At 48.5% G+C, this 18582-nt stretch overlaps 1 protein-coding gene across 2 annotated transcripts; it reads right to left on the bottom strand.

Moving 5' to 3' along the window:
* Positions 1-3570: 3570 nt before the first annotated feature.
* LOC134504338 (uncharacterized) lies at positions 3571-15586 on the bottom strand. 2 transcript variants are annotated; one of them, XR_010068644.1, is made up of 3 exons: positions 15396-15586; positions 5718-5889; positions 3571-5080 (listed from the first exon to the last, which is right to left on the bottom strand). XR_010068644.1 is itself a non-coding variant. In XM_063313498.1 (2 exons), exons 1-2 carry the CDS (start codon positions 5785-5787, stop codon positions 4464-4466), a joined length of 687 nt encoding a protein of 228 aa, XP_063169568.1. In that variant the 5' UTR covers positions 5788-5983; the 3' UTR covers positions 3571-4463. The 2 variants fall into 2 exon arrangements, 1 of the variants encoding a protein (XP_063169568.1); XM_063313498.1 differs by lacking the exon at positions 15396-15586 and having other exon boundaries at positions 5718-5983.
* Between the last annotated feature and the right edge of the window lie 2996 nt (positions 15587-18582).

Raw genomic sequence — 18582 nt, 5'->3', positions numbered from 1 at the left:
CAAAAACACTTAACACACAGCACTTCCGTAGGACAGCTTTCTGTTTGCGGATGCATGGCCGGATGGCGGGCACAGCCCAGTATCTGCAGGAGTTGCTTTTCAGCCTCTTCGGCTTTCTGCATTCAAAGTCACAAGGAAAAATATGCTTCCTCTGGCTTGCAATGTTCTAAGGAGCACCCTGCAGTGTCCGCTGCCTCATCCTCGCCCACTTTCTCATCCCAATTTTCCCAAAACTGATAAGCTCAGTGGTACCAGGTAGGTGCCCTGCAAGGCACAGCAGGAAACAGCTGGGCAGATTTTAGGCTTCTAGGATCTAGCTTTTTTCCTTCTTTCTAGAATTCTAAGGTTTGCCAACTACAGCCAGGTATGCAAAGATGATAATAGGAGTGGAGGAGCCTGACCAGAGTTCTCCATAATCTGACGATGTTCAGCTTGCCTCGTTTGCAACATGTTGCCTTTTGAAGAATGCTCAGAAAGTTTGCTGGTCCAGAATGTGGTCTTAGTATCTTATCTGACAGCCTAGAGCAGTGTTTCTCAAGCTCAGCAACTTTAAGATGTGTGGACTTCAACTCCCAGAATTCCTTGCTGTCTGGTGAATTCTGGGAGTTGAAGTCCACACATCTTAAAGTTGCTGAGCTTGAGAAACACTGGCCTAGGGGATAAATCTGCCTTCCCAAGTGGTGTCCATTTGATATTATGGACTGCAGTTAGCCCCCAGCTAGCAGGGGAAGAAGGCTGAGTAAAAGTGTAAGAAGTTGGATCAGACTGGGTTAAAATCACCTCTGAGCCACTGGACACCGGTTGCATGATGCACTTACTGGTCACTGAGTTGTGCTTTCCCAATTTTCTGAGTTGGCCTCGGACACTGAATCATAAACTGACCACATGTGTTGGCTTTGCACAATGTGATAAGCTAAATTACGGCTGGCAGTTTGTGGTTCAGCGTTGTGAGAACATAGCCTGCCAGGGGCCTTGCGTACTCATTCTTCTTGAATGTAACCTTATCTCGCAGGGGCTGGCTAGCTGCATGAACCCAGTTAACCTTGGATGAGGTTGAGAAAACCGAGGCTAGATATAAGCTGTGATTTGGATTCCTGGCTAGAATTGGATTCAAAGACTCCAACCAATGCTATGATTCTGTGCAGGAATTAGCAGTTTACTCCCTAATGTGCTCTGCATGAATGTTCAGAAGACCTGGAGGCTGTTCTTCTTCCTCACTTTGCCAAGGAGGCAAAGCTGGTCTTCTCATCTCTGCTGCCAGCCATCTGGGCTTCTCCTGTTTGCAAACCCATCAGAATACTGGATTCTAGATGAGGGTGAACAGCCCCACCAGAGAGTTTTGGGTGAGCAGCTTGCGGGAAATTGGAGAGAAGCAACATGGAGTCCCTGCTGTTGCCATGACTGCCTCTTGCAAGCTGTCCTCATCACTGGGTATCTCTGGTCTAGAAACACCATCCTCTTGATGTACCATGTACTCTTTTTATTTCCTAGCTTGCTAAATTGGGGCATTTGTCAAGCAGAGTAGGGACTTCAGTTATTTTTTTATTTTAATTTCAGAAAAAGGAACAGGGGAGGTTCTGGGCCTCCAAGGCAATCAGTCAAGGGGCTTCAGCAAGTTTTTAAACCAACTGTAAAATGGTCAAACCCTCTAGGCATTGCCAGAGTGGACCTTCTTAGCAGCTGCTCCATCTTTTTTCTGAGCTGTTTCATTTTGAGAAAGAAAAAGTGATGAGGCTGGGGAAATGTTGAAGTGGAAGGTGATACACAAGCCCTTTGTAAAGTCTCGTACCTCAAGCAGGTTGAATCCACAATGACCTGGTGATTTCATGGTGCTAAGCCATGGTTTCACCATGATGGGCTACACTATAATTGGCTGAATTCATCACAGAATGTGAACCCAGACCTCTCTCCCAAAGGCTTCATTTGGAAAACTCTGGTTTATCTTAATCCCCAAATTGGACAAAATGTTGTACAAGCTCTTGAATAAAACTTAATCACTACTTGCCACAAGATGGAGCTCTGGGCATTTGAAGAAAGAAACTGACTTCCTATTTTCAGATGGAATTCCCCAAACAACAGGCATATATACACACCAGCCTGCTTTGCAGCAGCTGCTCCCTCTATTTTCCAAACTGTGGACCATTAACTCCACGAATCACAAAGCTTCTGCTCCTCTGTCAAAATCTACCCTCTCTCTGTCCTGGCTGAACCCTAAGACTGTAATAAACATAGAAAATCAGATGGAATCTGGAAGCACCTTTTCTGACTAACACATTTTATGGAACGGCACAAGCTTTTCTGAGCTGCATCTCCATCAGATGAAATAAATGTGCATATATTTCACCCCAGTGAGCAGGGATGGAATTCTTTAAGTTGCTTGAGGATAATGAAGGAGGTCAAATGGGAGGATATTGTCTAAATTTCAGTATTCAGGTTTTTGTTTGGAAATGTTGAATCAGCTTAAAGAGAACCAATGTAGTAGTCAAATAGAGATTAAACTCATCCCTTGTGCTCGTCTCTGAAAACTAACACATTTAAACCCCAATCATTTTGAGGCAGATGCACATTTTGTACACTTGTCCATGTCTGAATTTAGGTCAGGCAAATGTTGAGTTAGGATTTTTTTTTTTGCAAATGACTTTTCCCCCACCCTTTCCCTGTTGTGTTTTAAAACAGCTGCTTAATGGGATTAAACCCAGAACAAAATATTTCCAGTTTCTAAGAGGAAAAAAATTACAGCACTTGAATTGTAAGAAGTTTGAAGTTTCAGTAACACTGCAGTAAAAAGGGATATATTAAGGCAATTCATGTACCCAGCATCAAGCGTGATGGAGCCACATAACTAGTGTGCATAATTCTGCTCCAACTGTTCTTTCAGCTTTTCAAGCTACCAAATCTGGATTTTATTTCTTAAGCTCTTGGCCTGTTGCTACAAGGAATGCCACAATAATACAACTCCAAGTATGTTGAAGTAAGGTAAGTTAGGGTCCATGAAGTCACGAAGAGTCGGAAGCGACTAAACGAATAAACAACAACAAAGTTATGGTTAGCGATTCTCAGTAGATGAGAGGAGTATGTATTTGAAGCCTAGCTAAGCTGTACAGCCTGAGATGGTGGTGAATGAGATCAGCACTCTGGACTTCTTTGAAGAAGGAAGAGGAACACCGTTGGGGACAAAACAGTAAACTTGCATGCGTAACTTAGAAGATTGCGGATGACTTGGCAAAGGGATATTTTACCTGAAATTCTACAGAGCTATTGCTAACCTAGGCACCTGCAGACCGGACTCTCGTTACACTAAGTTGCGGTTTACTCAACCATTATTTGTTGACTGTGACACAATTCATGGGCTATTGCAACATGGTTGGCCAAAGGTTACACACCACAGTAGTGGGTTTGTGCCACACAGGCATCACAAATCAACCATGTTTAGCTGAAGGCAGTGTGTGAACCAGCTATTAGGGCTTCTAACGTGAAGCGAGGCCTTGCAGCTGGGGATTGGCCCAGTGCATCCTTGGCCTCCCTGATGAAGGGAGAAGAAAGAGGAAGGAAATAAATACGGCCTACAGCTCCAGACAAAAAAATAAGATTTTATTGTTTTTGTATCTCTTTATTATAAAGCTATATTTACATAGAACGAAACTTTACAGATACACACACTGGTAACCCAGTACCAACAAAGGTTTAAACAATTAGATGTCCCTGGCTGGTATAAATTAGTGTTCTTTACAAAGCTGCCACAGCACCTCCCCATAACCCAACACTCCCCCCCCCCCCACACACACAAGTGCAAAACAGGAAGACCACAGGCAACCTCTCTTACAACCCAGGGATGCCTTGCAAGTGCTGAAGCCCCAAGCAGATGTCAGGAAGAAGGTTCCTCCAAGCCAAAATGCAGTTGCAACACTAATACCACTTAGAGAGCACATTTCATGCACTGAAAGAGCTTCCACATCTGTTTCAATCATCTTAACCTCCTGGTAAGGTAGGCCCGCATTATTAACCCATCTTGGCAAGAGAGGAGGAAAGAGCCGTTTGCAGAAGGCCACTGACCGCAGCACCTGATCTGAACCTAACTCCTCCCCTCTGACTTTAGCTGGGCTTTCCTTCGGACTGCGAGCAATGTAACTTCATCTGTTCGCTGCAGCTGCTACCATAGAAAGGGGGGGAAGTCAGGCAGGAAGCTGCATCCTGGCTCACTGAAGGGTGGAGAAGACCGTAGGTAATGGGCCCATCTCAGTTGGTCAGAACTTGGTGGGGGGAAAGGCACGTGGATGGTCTTGTGCAGGACAGTTTTTTGAAAGCAGTGTGTGATTGGAAAGGGGCCATGGGCAGGAAGTCCATTTTGCACCGTGAAAGACTCGGCTTGAGACTTGGAAGAAGTCCAGCAGAAGGCAGGCGCAGGATGAGTGCCCCAACTAGGTCTGCCCCTTTCCCACCCCCTGCTGGCAGGCCTCCTGTATCTAAGTGCTGCAGGGCGGGCAGAAATTGAGCAGCTCAACTTCAGCATCTAAGGGAGAAAAGCTGTAGCTGTTTAATGCCGCATTTTGTGCAATCGAGGAAACTCTGCTCTCGGGAATGCTGTGATGGGAGGAATGCGAAAGGGGACACAGCGGGCACCTGAGAGGGGATGCTGATCTGACAAAGTGCTTCTCACCAGCCAAAGGGCCTTGGACTCCAGGGCAGCACTGGTGGAGGAAGGCCTTGCAACCAGCTAGGGGGACACACAGGTGTCCTCCAATATGCCATGCCCTCAATCTAACTTCTGTGCCAGCAAGGCAGAGATCCAATGCTACCCCTTCCTTCCTCTCTACCCTCCCCACATTCTGAGTCGTCCTTGCATCCTTCGAGCTTTCATGGCCGGGAGAGAGAGACAGAGAAGTGTCACCAGCCTGAGCAGGAGGTTCCACGAGACAATAAAAGGCGGAAATGCTGGACTCACACACTCCCCCCCACTCAGGGCTTCCCAGATCAGACAGCTCTGGATCAAGCTCTGCCATGGATGGAAGCCCTTTACAAGCAGAGTTGATCAAGCAGAGAGGACACAACAGGGCAGGTCTTTCCCAGGCAGTCATTGATCCTGTAAAGATCAAAGAAAGAGCAAGTTAAGATCCAAAGCCTTCCTTGATGCATCTGGGCACAATTTCCTCCCCATCACAACACTTTGGCACGTATTGGTTGTTTAGAGAAGACAACTTCATAAATTGTAGTGACACTTATTTTCCCCATGGATGTGTCAGTAGAGAAATAATGACCATGAATGATCTCTTTGGAATCCAAGTCGTTAGGCCAAATCATCAAGCAGTCCTCATTCAGGACTGCCTTGTCACCCAGCAAATGACTTCAAGAGATCTTACAGATGGAGCCCCCAAAGGGAGGGCACGCTTCGTTTGATTTTCTTTTGTAGCAGGAAGGCCATTATAAAATATTGCACCATCGGAGCCAATCCAAGATGAGTAAACTGCCTTGTTGTTGTTGGCACTGTAAAGTTTCCTTTGAGGCATGTTCAAATCTGGGTGACTTTATGGATACTTCCATGTGGGACTTCTTGCAGTCATATGGAATTGGTTTATTAATGGCACCTTCTGGGATGTTTCTTCAACTTTCTACTTTAGCCTACAACCCCGGGATTCCTCGGTGATCTCCTATCCAGGTATTAAGTCCCAAATGCCCACCCTGCTCTTCCATCACCCATCAAGAGTGTCTGCCTTCTCTACCTGTGCTAGAAAGGCATGGGCCCTTTATGCGAAAGACGTGGGCGAGGACGCCGATACTTCCGCCAACCATTGTGCCGGTGCCCCCCAATGCTCCGGATCTCTTTGGGGTGCACCAGATTCAAGGTGTGTCCTTCCATGGGTTCCTTCCCATCAGTTGCTTCAGAGAGTGGGCCTGCAGGAAAAAAAGGAAAGAGGGGATCATGGTTTTCTTGCCTTGGAACCCATCAAGATTGTCTCCCCCAAATGCTGGAATTCCAGGTTTCACTCAAGAGTGGGCCAACCATTGTGTTTCTAGAACAAAAGACTCTAGAACCCTACTCATCCACGTATGCAGTGAGCTTTTATTCCATATGCAAGCATACCCGTCATTGTCTGGTAAACAGATTCTCAGTTATTTTATGGAAGAGGCTGTCCCAAATTTGTGTACATTTTTTTCAGTAATTACAAACAGTTGACAGAGGAGACCGTGTATTGGAAGCACCATCGTACACAGCAGAGGTTGCATTTTACTTTGATATAAAGGTCTCACAAGGTCGCTTGATGCCCAAGCACTAATTGTAGCCCTTGTTGATGCCGAGCTTCAAACATCTGTTTGACCTTAGCAATAATAATTTTTTAAAAAGTAAAGGTGCCTGCATATGCCAGCTTCATCTAGTCATGCCATTTTCAGTCCCCAAAAAGTGCCAATACAGACTGATAACTTGTGAGGCTAAAGGGAAAGACAGGTCTTTGAGGGTGCTAGGACACTGTTACTCTGATTTTTTTTAAAAAATACAACATACCAGAGCACAACCAAAGCCTCAGAAAACAAGCTAACCCCGGGAAGACATTGCCTTCAGTCCAAAACTAGGCTTAATGTTCTTCTGGTGTATCTTTAATCTTTAACTCTGCATTGTCTGGTGCGAGAGTATTTGCCAATGCAAGTTTCTGTCAGTTGCTGACGGCTGACTACAGATTCCTTGCCCGTGTGAAACGGCCCACCCACCCCAAAGGACTCTGAACAGAATTTTTTTTATTATTTATTTTCTATCCCACCTTTATTATTTTTTTATATAAATAAGTCAAGGTGGCAAACATCCCTAAGACTCCTTCCTCCTTCTATTTTCCCCACAACCACCACCCTGCGAGGTGGGTTGGGCTGAGAGAGAGGGACTGACCCAAGGTCACCCAGCCGGCTTTCATGCCTAAGGCGGGACTGGAACTCTCCTACCACGCCTGATTGGCTCTTGGGCTGAGAGAGAGGGACTGGCCCAAGGTCACTCAGCCGGCTTACAATAGTACTCTATCCAATCAGCCCAGCATTTTGATAGCCAATGGGGTAGTTAGCACTCAAAATTGTAAGCCAAGCGCTAAGTAACAAGCCTGGTATGCACAGCTGGCACTTTTTAGAAGGAAAAGAAAGTGATTGTGTGGTCTTTGAGCTACACTGATACAAATATGCATAAATCTACTTCTGTCATGGGGTTTGCAGGGTGGGAAGAGCTACAGAAAGTGCTAAGGTTTGTCTCCCCCTTCACCCAATATTTCCGATTTAGGGATTTCACTCCAACCCTCCTTCGCAGCCTTAGGAATGACAAAGTTGCTGTCTTTAAGCCAAGGAGAGTCCCCGGCATTTGGATTTCACAAAGGATGCACGCAAGCTCCCTTTGAATCCCTGGGGCTCAATCTTTCTATCAGCCAGCTAATTTTAGAGCCTGACAAGGCCTTTCAAAAGAAACTCACTCACTGATCGGAAAAGAGTCTTTGGACCTGGAGGTCACCAAAATTGGTTCCTCGTTGCATTTTGTTGCTCCGGGGGCCACTGATCTTTTTTCTGGAGTGGGAAGGATAGAAGTGATTGAGGATGGAGCGAAAAGCCGTTGGAGGGGGAGTCAGAAACTCTGGTCCCTGGAAAAACCTGTGATTTGGGGGAGGAAGAATTCCTTCACACCATCTCCTTCCCTCTCTGCATCAAAGAGAAGGTATTTCTGAAAGCTCCCAGATGGCTCCTGATCTCACGGGTTGAACCAAGACCCTCCCTTATTCACCATACATCATACTTCCTCTCCCTTCAACCTCAAACTTTGTTGCTCCACGTGTAGTTTTAAGACCAAGCCTACTGCAGCTACAGTCTTCCCCTGAACAGGAAATCCCTGTCTCTTGCTATGGGACCAGACATTGGCAATAAACGTGCATGCCTGATGCACAGTGCGAGTTGTGCTTTTCCTGTTTTGGGAATCCAGGCAACAGGCCTCCGCTTGAGATTCTTGAGAGCTTCTGCCAGGCCTGAACTGCAATTGAGCAGCAACCTGGGTGTGAAGCCCCTCCTTTTACCCTTACACTGGGCAAAAAACAAGCCAAGCACTGCCAACGTGCAACACCTTTGGCTCCTAATGCAACACCATTAAGAAGCTGGCCCTCGTCTGCCAGCAAGCCCCAGAACCTCTGGTCAAGATAGAAGAGTTGGTTTCCTAAAAACAGGGATGGGTAGGTTTAATGGGGATCGCACCCAATAACCCGCAAAACCATAGACTTCTATTGCAAACATGAAGATCGGAGGCCGTATTTCAAGGAAAGCCAGAAACACGCTCCACCTAATTTAGAAGCCTGGGTTTGTCATTACCTGTCCTACACTGGTCCCCGCCATGAGATGGGAATGAAATGAAGCTCTGCTGAATGAAAATTATAATTTCCAGTTCATCAAATCTACTGGGGGAGGGGAGCAGGACAGGCCTCCTTCAGCTATCCCAATCATAAATGTAAGAGTGGAAGTCCAGGGAAACTTTCTTTGCACCAGAGAACGTTCTAATAGCTTCTTTCCTCAAATACAGAAGTGGCTGTCCCCACAGGATCTCAACTACTGCAGTCATCATCTACATCTACATCTGACATCTCTTACATAATCTTGCATCTACATACTGTAGTATCCTTACTCCGAAAAGTTTGGGGCATTGTGTGTAATTCTCACCCCACCACCCTACTTTGTCTGTTTTATTCTCTGCCAACCCTATGAGGCAGATTAGCCTGAGATACTGCAGTGGTCCAAAGTCATCCATTGACTGGGCATTCAAACTAGGTGAGATTCCCCAGTCCTTTAATGTGGTTAATCACATTAACCATTAAAACAGCAGTAAGTTGCAATGTGTTTCCTTTACCTTTGGCGAGATGTCCGCTGTGATTTGCATACCATGATTCGGGGTTAGTTCTATGGGTGAACCTAGTCACCAACTCCAGATCTAAGAGATTCCACAGGAAATCTTGCAAATATTCCACCTGCCATCTTTTCCCCTCACTTTCACACATAGTTCTCACACCCAAACCAGTGGGATTTGCTACATCCTGAACCCAAACCCAGCTGCTTCGGGCTGTTTGAGAGAAACCTTCCAGCAGCCGTGGCAGGAGGCCCAAGCCTCCTGGTTTGTTTCCTGAATTGCCCCCAACCGGACCAATTCAGCGACAAAGTATTTCCTGGAAGTCTTTTACTCCCCATCAGACAATATTTTTCAGCTTCAGCCCTCCGAGCACTGGATTTCCCTTGGCTTGTCCGTGATGTGCCAGCTATGTAAAATGCACATGAAATGCCAGCGCTGCTATCTGTTGATCCAGCTTCATAAATATACCCGGCCTTTTCCAGAGGTCAAGGTCTTTACAATCACCGCTGAGGAAAATACAGATAAACAGGAGGGGAAGCGAGGCCGGGCAAGTCAGGGAAAATACACCAGATTGCCCCAGCTCCAAAGGAACAGCCTTCTCCAGCCTGGAGCTCCAGACCTGCTGGAGTTCAACTCCCCAAATTCCCAGCCAGGAGGGTGTCCCTTTAATTCTAGGGGAGCCATTTCCCCAACCTGGGCATCTTACTGATGCATGGACCCAAACGCCCAGATTTCTCAGCAATGGCTATCCTGGCTGGGGAGGTCTGTGGCTGTTCTGTGGTGGAGATGGTACTTGTCTTGGCTCTGCTTCTCAGGCCTTGCTGCCTTGACAGGATGGGGTTTGTTACTGGCATGAAAAGCGCTTTGTCCAGGCTGTTATTGATGGTGGAGGGAGAGGAGGAAGAGAATCAAATTCCTGTAACAGAGGCCTGTCGGCAAGACCTGTGTAGCGGCAAACATCTGCCTGACACACAGCCACATTCAACATGTTGCTGACAGCACCATCAGAGGCTCTTTCTTTAAATCAGGACTGGCAGGAACAATCTCAACTGAATCAATGATAAAGGAGGTGAGAGGGACGTAACTACAGTGATACAGTCCTGCCTGCCTTTGAAGAATACTTTGTCAATGAGCTATGTAATCTTCTGTTCAGTGCAGGGAAACGGTGCTCAATTTCTACAGAACAGAGGTTTACTTTCTAGAGTCGAACTTCCAATTTCTTTGGGGGTGGGAGGTTGCTCACCCTTCCTTCTTTAAATTCTCTGAAGGCAGACCTTGCCCTTTTAAGCCTCCTTACTAAAACCAGACACTGATTCTTCATCCAGCAGGAACAGGTTCTCCAAATTCTCTCAGGGAGAGAGAAATTCTCCAACGGTTCTTGAGGGCGGGAATCCCTTTTAGGCAGGGCACAGTACCACCGAAAAGCCCTACAGGAGGAGGTCTTCCATGGGAAGCCAGGAAGGCTGCAGACCACTGGAGGGAGGGAGGGAGGGAGGGAGGGACTGGGTAGTCAAACACAGGACATTCACACAGGCTCCTTGGCCACCTTTTGCTGAGGAAATGCTTCCAGAGGGATGAAAGATACATAGGATATTCACACACATACCTTGGCCACACTGTTAGACTCTAGGCAAGACTTTTCCAGCCTTGGCTGGCGATGTCAAAGACTGACCCTGGAACTTTCTGCATACCAAGCACTCATCTTCCACTGAGCACCTGCTCCTCTTCACACAAATGATCCAATCTCTCTTTTAAAAATTGAAATCCAGCTGTTTTAGTGACTGCTCTGCCACAAGCCGGTTGCTGTAGCAGCTAATGCTTTCTGCAGGACTCTTAACTTCAGCTGCCAAGAGAATCTTCCCCCCAAGGCAGTGTTTCTCAACCTTGGCAACTTGAAGATGTGTGGACTTCAACTCCCAGAATTCCCCAGCCAGCCATGAAACCCATGCTGGCCGGGGAATTCTGTGAGTTGAAGTCCACACATCTTCAAGTTGCCACGGTTGAGAAACACCGCTCCAAGGAGACACTAACCTGGAGAGTGGATTTTCTCTGGATGTAATGCAGAAGTTGGGGAAAAGTTTCCATCTCCTTTCCCTCAACCTAACTGGGATTAATTCCCCTCACCCAGAGCTGCTATTTGAAGCGAAGCAAAGACCTATCCACAAAACGCAAGGTAGCCTTGCACATTGTTTAGTCCCAAATCTCACTCTTGCAATGAACTGCAAAACACAACTCTTTAATTTATGCAAACCTGTTCCTGTAGAAAAGATTCCCCTGCTGTCTTTCCTCTGGGTTGAGATTGCAAGCTTCTCTGAAACATCCTACATGTGTTGATGGCCATCATAACACAAGCTTCATACTAGGATTGAAGTCTATGGTTCAAAAGACTGACAATAGGATGGGGAAGACCATTTCTTGATTTTAAGGGCTTATTACTGAGAACTGGCAATCATCTTTCAACATAATAAGGAAGCATGAAAGCAAGCATGTCGCCTCATATACAAAGACTGGGATCACACTAAGCAAATGGCTTAGCTGTGGTTGACTGAATAAGCCATTACCTGAGTTCGCCCAACAGGTTTTCTGAAAGCCCAATAAACCATATTAATGTGATGTGTGACTCCAATCTGATCGACTTCAATCTGCTCATCCTCTTGTTCCATACTAAGCCATATTAGAATGTGCAATTCCAATTATGCACACTTTAACAATCCAAACTTTTAATTCTTGTAAGCTCCCTTGACAAAAGCAGCTTAAAATAACAAGGGTTGCAACGCCTTAAAGACTAACCAGTGTCTAAAGGCATTAAGCCTTCATGTGGATTAGACTCCACCACCTAGCACAGTGTTTCTCAACCATGGCAACTTTAAGATGTGTGGACTTCAAGTCCCAGAATTCCGCAGCTGGCATGACTGGCTGGGGAATTCTGGGAGTTGAAGTCCACACATCCTAAATTAGATAAGGTTGAGAAATGCAATCCAGCATCTTTCCTGTCTTTAAAGAACTACAGATTCTTCATTGTTTTTCCAAACATGGCTGGAACTGTGACCAGAAGTCAAGCCGACAGCCTGTGCGTCCTCCTATGGTTGAAGGCAAGCCGGGGCTCCAGTTTGGCGTCCCTGAGCAAGCTGATGCCCTAGAGTGCGCTGACAAATTCACAGCCAATGCAGCCCATCAAATTTCCTCCCTCCCCTCCCAACCCGTCTGGTGCAAGCCATAGTGACGGCACACACATCGCATCATGCCAATTACATAATTTGTGTCCTCTGTGCAATGACATGAGAGGTGGGGCATCATTCACCCTTCCTTGACCCCTGCAGATGCCTGTGCCCCGATTCACCCTGCTCAAATGTGCATCACACCCAAACGCAGACACTTGCTGGGGAGGCATTCTCCCCTCCATCCGGAACCACAGGGGGAAGCCCCTCAGTGCAGTATATCAGCCCATTTTAACAGGCAGCCTTAATACACCCAGGGCCGGCCCTTCCCAAACAGACACCCCCGATACTGCGGAAGTTAGACTTCAATGCCCTCAACCAGCACAGCGGCTGCTATTTGTGCTGGAGGGAAGGCTGATCTGGAGAATCAGGTGTGACCTAGTCCAAGCCAGGTCACAGATACCAATTGCTGTTATTCCGGCTTATAGCAGGCTTTGCAGTCCAAAGCTACAGGGCAGCTCTGCCGAAATACAGAGGCAGGCCCATAACTGCACCCCAAGGGAGCACGGCAAGAAAATGCAGGTTTGCACAAGCCAGGGCCCTTTCCGCGCAGGCTGACCTGCAAGATTTGGGAAGCCCGTTGCAAGGGCCTGCCTATACAAATGCCTGCTGTCCCCACTGCCTGCACTGTAAAGGCATCCAATTTTTCCTTGTTAAACCGCACAGTTATATCACTTTCTTCCACCCTGGCCTATGCTCAGCCCTTTTCTCCTTCTCCTTCAGATGCTTCCACCTTGGTTTCTTCATCCTAAGCAGGTGATTCCTGGCAGCAGTTACTCTGCATCACCCAGTTCAAATGCTGCCACTCCCATTCTTTTGTTCCAAAATTCCAAACTGCCCCCTTTCTACCTGAGCAGTGGCCATAAGGAACCAGTGAAGGACTAAGGCTAAGTGGCCCAATCGCTGAATCTGGTGGAATTTACACCCAAGTAAGCCCTTGCAAGAATGCAGTAACCAAGGAGGCCCTGAGTCCAGCTCTCACTTCTACCATTCCTTAACTTCCGTATTTGCAATATAGGGATCATAATACAGGTAGTCCTTATTTAGCAACCACAATTGGGACCAGCACTCAGTCGTTAAGCAAAGTGGTCACTAAGCGAAACACCACAAATTTGCTTTAGCTTTCTTTTGCTTTACAGACCTGCGAAGGTCGTAAATGCGAGAATTGGCCATAAAGTTACTTTTTCATCACCGCCGTAACTGCGAATGGTCGCTAAACAAGGCAGTCACTAAACAAGGATTACCTGGTATGGACATTCTTAAACAATCCAGGACACATCAACATTAGTGCTATTTAATTCTAACAATGTTCCCCCCTTCCCTCCCTCCCCCGCATGTCTTTGGCTTCACATACACAGCCCAGTTCAGATTATCTTATCTCAGTTTAACATTAAGAAATAAACACAAATCTTGCACGGTTCAAACTTTCCTGTCTTCGCAGGACCAGCCAGACAAAGCTGAAGTCTCCAGTGCAGTCTCCAATTAAGTATTAAGTATCCAAATAGTATTCTATTTCACTCACACTAAAAAATTGGTTTCCATTGGGAACGGGCTGAGACTTTAAGCCAACTTCGAGCAGGGGTTGAAAATCGTGACTTGTTCCAAATCTGGTAATTTCTCACTTGGGGCAGAATGATAAATTGTAATCAACTGAATATTAATTTTGATTCAGGCTGAGTAGAGAAACAGAAAAGCAGGGGGAGGGGGGTCACCTGCACAAGCTAAATCATAGCTCAGTTTTTAAAGCTAACATGAGAGGGATCAAACTGGGTTAGTGTGAAAAATCCACAGTGACTGTAATGCAGCGTTTCCCAACCTTGGCAACTTGAAGACGGGTGGACTTCAGTTCCCAGAATTCCCCAGCCAGCGTGGCTCGCTGGGGAATTCTGTGAGTTGTAGTCCGCCCATCTTCAAGTTGCCAAGGTTGGGAAACGCTGCTGCAACGAGTTAGATTCTAACTGCATTCTAACTCAGCACATTTGAAATCTGACACACGGGCATATTCGACGAAGGTTTGCGATCCATCCTGCATGCCAGCTTGCGATCCGCAACCTTGATTGACAAGAGTCAGTGGAGGAAAAGGGCACTCAAAGGCCTTCCCTCCACAAGGGTGCGTGACCCGCAAAACTTTCCAGCCCTTCCCTTCTGGAATGCGGGGGGCGCCCATCTGGTGCTCCTCCGTGGCTGCTGCTGCGAAGCTCCGGTGCCTTGCGAAAGGATCGCCGGGGACCCCCACACAGCCGCCAGGGGAGGGACGGAGAGGTCGGCGAAGGGATTTAAGCTACAGCGTGAAGGTCACAAGAACAGAAAATGAGCGAGGGAGGGAGGGACAGAGGGAAGGAGTAGCAAAATCTGGCGTTCACCCTCGAATCACACCTTCGGCTCCACCGCCTCCCTCCGGGGCATGCACGTGGAAGTAACGCTCTTCTCAGGCTGAGAGGCACCGTTTCTCCGCACGGGAAATGGGTTTCGCTAAGGTTTCAGCCCGGCGGCCTGCCTGAGATTCTCTTTGCCCCGCAACCCTGATATATGAACGACGGATCCGGACGTGCAAAGTCTTCCCACCACTGACAGCTTCCAGCTGCAATGACAGCGAAGGAGAGCCGCCCCATTTCTGGCCCCCGCAGTTCGGCTCGCTAGGAGAGGGACGGGTGCGGCTCCGAAGGGGCGGCGCCGCGCGTCCCCCCGGAACGGGCTTCCCTCGCTACCTGGCTGCGCCGCAGGTGCCTGCTTGAGTCCCCGCCGCCCGCTCGGAGATCCCGCCCAGCCCGGCCCTCCTGGGGAACCCTTTGCCCGGAGCAAGCATTTGCAGCCAAGACCCAGACCCGTCCCAGGGCCCTTCCCGAATCCTGTGCCTGCGAAAGGCAGGCATTCAATAGGTCGAGCGTCCCCTCCAGGCGCGCTCGGAGCGCAGCGCCTCTTGCCAAAGGCGCCTTTGAAGCAGCGAAGGAGGCAATAAGGGGCGGGAAGCAGGACGATCCCCCCCCCGGCCCGGCCCTCCAGGGGTCCCTCGCCCTTAGCAGGACGGACGGAGGAGGAGCGCGCTGGGCTTGGGCCAGGGCTGGAGGCGTCGTCCACGTCTGGCGCTGCCCTCGCTGGAGGGCAATTCGGCCGGGTCGGGCGCTGCTGCGGCCGCCCGCCTGCCCGCCCGCCCTCCCGCTCCGTCCCTGCGCGAGCCAGGCCGCTGCCGCCGCCGCCGCTTCGCCCCTCCTGGCCGCTGGAGGAGGCCAGGCGCGCCTGGCACGGCCCCGACGGGCAGAGCGCCCCGACGGCAGCGCGAGCAGGACCCGAGCGCGCTTCCTCCCCTGGCGAGGCGGCGAGCCACCCACCTCCGGAGGCCGAGCCGAGAGCCAACCACAGCAGCAGCAGCGCCAGCAGCCAGCGCCGCACGCCCATCGCGGCCACGCCGCCACCACGGCAGGGCTCGCGCCAGCGGCGGCCGCAGCAGGGGCAGCAGCAGCGGCGGCAGCAGCGAGCGAGCGAGCCAGCCAGCAAGGCGGTCGCTCTCGCCGCGGCCAGCCCGCATTTGTAGCAGCGCGGAGGTGGAGACGGCCCGCCCGGTCATGTGGCTGCCTCCACGCCCCCCACCCGCCCGTCCTCCCCCCCCGCTTCCCGGGCCCCACGCGGCAGCGCCTCCTGCGACCGCCAAGGACGCCCCCGCGAGGCGAGAATTCCCTCTCGCCCGCCCAACGGGGGGTGGCCCCGCCCCTATGCGGGCCCCTGCCAGGCGGGTTCGGCTCGCGCGCGCACGTGCCCGCCGAGAGCCCGCACCCTCCTCCAGCCACCCCCTGCCCAGACTCCCCCCTTCCTAAGTCCCCCTCCCTTCAAATCTGCCCATTAGGGGTACCTAATCTGTTCCTGGCTCCTGTGGGGGGGCAGCTCTGCATTTCCTGCGGTTTCCCGGCTCTACCCCTTTTTATTTCTCTGCTTTTCCTAACTATGGACCGCTAAGCTGCTCCTACGAGTGATGTGCCTTCCCCACACTTCTTTGCACCCGTCCCATCCGTTGAGCCTCTCCAGGCCAGGAACGTTCTCACCTATCCAGAGGTGAGCCTCAATCGATAGTGCTCTGGGCCAGCCCCCTTCGCCCCCTCCGTCCTCCCCTCGACCCCACCAAGGCTTCCCCAGAGCACGTGGGCTGGTAGTGTAAGCGGCTTATGTATTGATCCCTTGCCCCTTGCAAAGTTCTGCACTCTCCCTTTACCTCCAAAGATGCACACGCTACAGGTTGTGGTGTTTTTTTACAAAAATTCCCAAAAGAAGCAGAGAACCCCTTTGCAGATAATCCCGCTTCTCCTTGGTTCAGGACAAGCATCAGCGGGAGGCAATAATGCCTTTTCCTTAGCCTGGGAAAATAAGTTACTTTTCTCATCTTTGGATCCAGCCAAGCATCTCTCAAATGCAGCAGGGTGGAATGGTTTGGAGTTTGTACCAAACCCAAGAGACCTCCATGGAAATCCTCAATCAGTCCAGACACTGGCTGAGCCAGCCTCTGCCTCTCAGCGTTATCTGCCTCACAGGGTTGTTGTGAAATAAATGGAAACAAGGAGAGCATTTCATGCCTTAAGCTCCTGGAGGAAAGGTGGAAGAAATTCTTCTGAACGCTGGGGCAATCAAATGCAGAAATGTGCGATAAATCAGCCCTGGGGCTAGAGAAAAGATGACTAGCTCTCCTGCATTCATCATTCTTGGTTCACATTTCCTTTTTTTGACAGCATCATGATTTTTCTTCTTTTTCCTGCTCTTGTTTTTGGATCCCCCAGAAGACCCAACACTTAAGCATCACACCTCCCCATCCTCATCTTCCTATGTGGAGACCTGTTACGCTCACCCACATCAGTTGCTGTGCTTAGCAGTGAGAAGATTGCCCCAGCGAGGACCAAGCAGAAGGGCACAGATGCACTGTAAAGTACATCAGGACTTACTTCCTCTGCGAGCCAACTTTCAACATTCTGTGTCTCCTTGTGACCAGCAGGTTGCCTTTAATAAAAGAGAGCAAGGGGGGAGGGGGAAAGCTGCCAGCTTTTAAAATGTTGCCAGAGTGAGTCCGACCATCAGATTAGGGATGTACGACCTTTTGGTGGTTGAAGTGGCATTTAACATGGGGTTAGGAGGGAAATAAGCTGCAGTGAATGGGGCTGGGATTTTCTTTTTTCCCATTTTTTTGCCAGGAAGGACAGGATGTAAAAAGCACATTGAGGCTGTTTTAGGATTTACATTCTTATTTTCAGGTGCTCGTTGCAGAAGAACAAAAATCCAGGCTCCCAGTGTTCGGCTACTTCGCTGCAATAATTTGATGTTGTTGGAGGGCATTTCAAGATTTGCATGCTGTGCAAATCACCCACTTTGCATTTGACGGGAGGAGGCAGCCACACCCAGCAGCAGATCTGGGGATCAAAGAAAAAAAAAGCTACTTTTGTTATTCTTGCATTTTGTGCAAAACAACAAGAGGTGAGAAGATTTAAAAGGTCATTATAGCAAAGGAATGATAATAGGGGGAAAATCCTATTAATGGTATTGTTCTACATTGTTCCTCATTTCTTAGGAAGATGCAAATGGAATACACTTATATAAATGTTTATTGAGCATTAACTGCATTTACTTCCAAGGAACTGGGTTAGGTTTTGCAACATAGCAACACACTCCTTTATAAGACATTTTAGAAATAAGGCTCATTATTTTCAGCAGAGTGCATAGAGGTTACTTTTCATCTTTGGGAAATAAATATTGATATATTAGAAATGGATTTAAATCTCCCATATGGATTTTGGTGTCTATAACGTCAGGAGAAGCATCAGTATCTTCCCCCCAAATATCCATGATTATTCCTACTGGCTGAAAGCAAATCTTAGGCTTCATCAGCCTTCCTTCAAAATCCTTCCTATCCCCAAGTTCCTGAACTTTCTGTTTCCAGGGTTTGGCAATCTGCATCTTGGCAGCTCCAAGCAATTTTGCCATTTGACTCAGGTTCTAAGTTGCTGAACTTGGAGGCAAAGTCATTTTGTAATCAACATTTTTGTTCCAAAGATTGTCTCCCGCCCCAAACCTCTACATTTGGTGCCAACACCACAAAACATGTGAATACGTGCAGGCTGCAGCCACATCCTCTCCAACCGACTTCTGATTTGACCTTTGTAGAGTTGATTTAGCCAGTCTGGTGTGAAATACCACCTAACCAGGAATTTACATGAAGCTTCTCTGTTTTCATAGATGAGCCACTTGTAAAAAGCAATCTAGAGCTAATTTTGGAGTTCTGACGTTGGCTATGGAGTGTGGGTCAAGTTGCTTCTCATCTTCACCATGATGAAGGTGCAACTCAGGAGGAAAAACCCATTTCTCTTCTTGAGGTCAAGCACAACTACTGGTTATCTACCTATTTCCAACTTCTTCCTCTTAGCTAACTCCAGAGTTTGAGGAGACAGAAAGGACAAACTGTAATTTGTATCTTTAATTTTTAATTTTAATTTTAATTCAATACTTAATCCGTAAGTAATGTCCCCATTAGATTTTTGAAAT

Source organism: Candoia aspera, chromosome 12 (genome assembly GCF_035149785.1).
Source record: "Candoia aspera isolate rCanAsp1 chromosome 12, rCanAsp1.hap2, whole genome shotgun sequence".
NCBI classification, from domain to species: Eukaryota; Metazoa; Chordata; class Lepidosauria; order Squamata; family Boidae; genus Candoia; species Candoia aspera.
The sequence above is the reverse complement of the archived record's forward strand: the minus strand, read 5'-3'. Positions and strand labels throughout refer to the sequence as shown.

Bases quoted from the DNA above. Each gene is read 5' to 3' on its own strand.
- LOC134504338 (XM_063313498.1), bottom strand. From the start codon at position 5,787: ATGGTTGGCGGAAGTATCGGCGTCCTCGCCCACGTCTTTCGCATAAAG. The intron at 5,081-5,717 runs GTAGAGAAGGCA...TGATCTTTACAG, and splicing joins CCCATGCCTTTCTAGCACAG to GATCAATGACTGCCTGGGAA.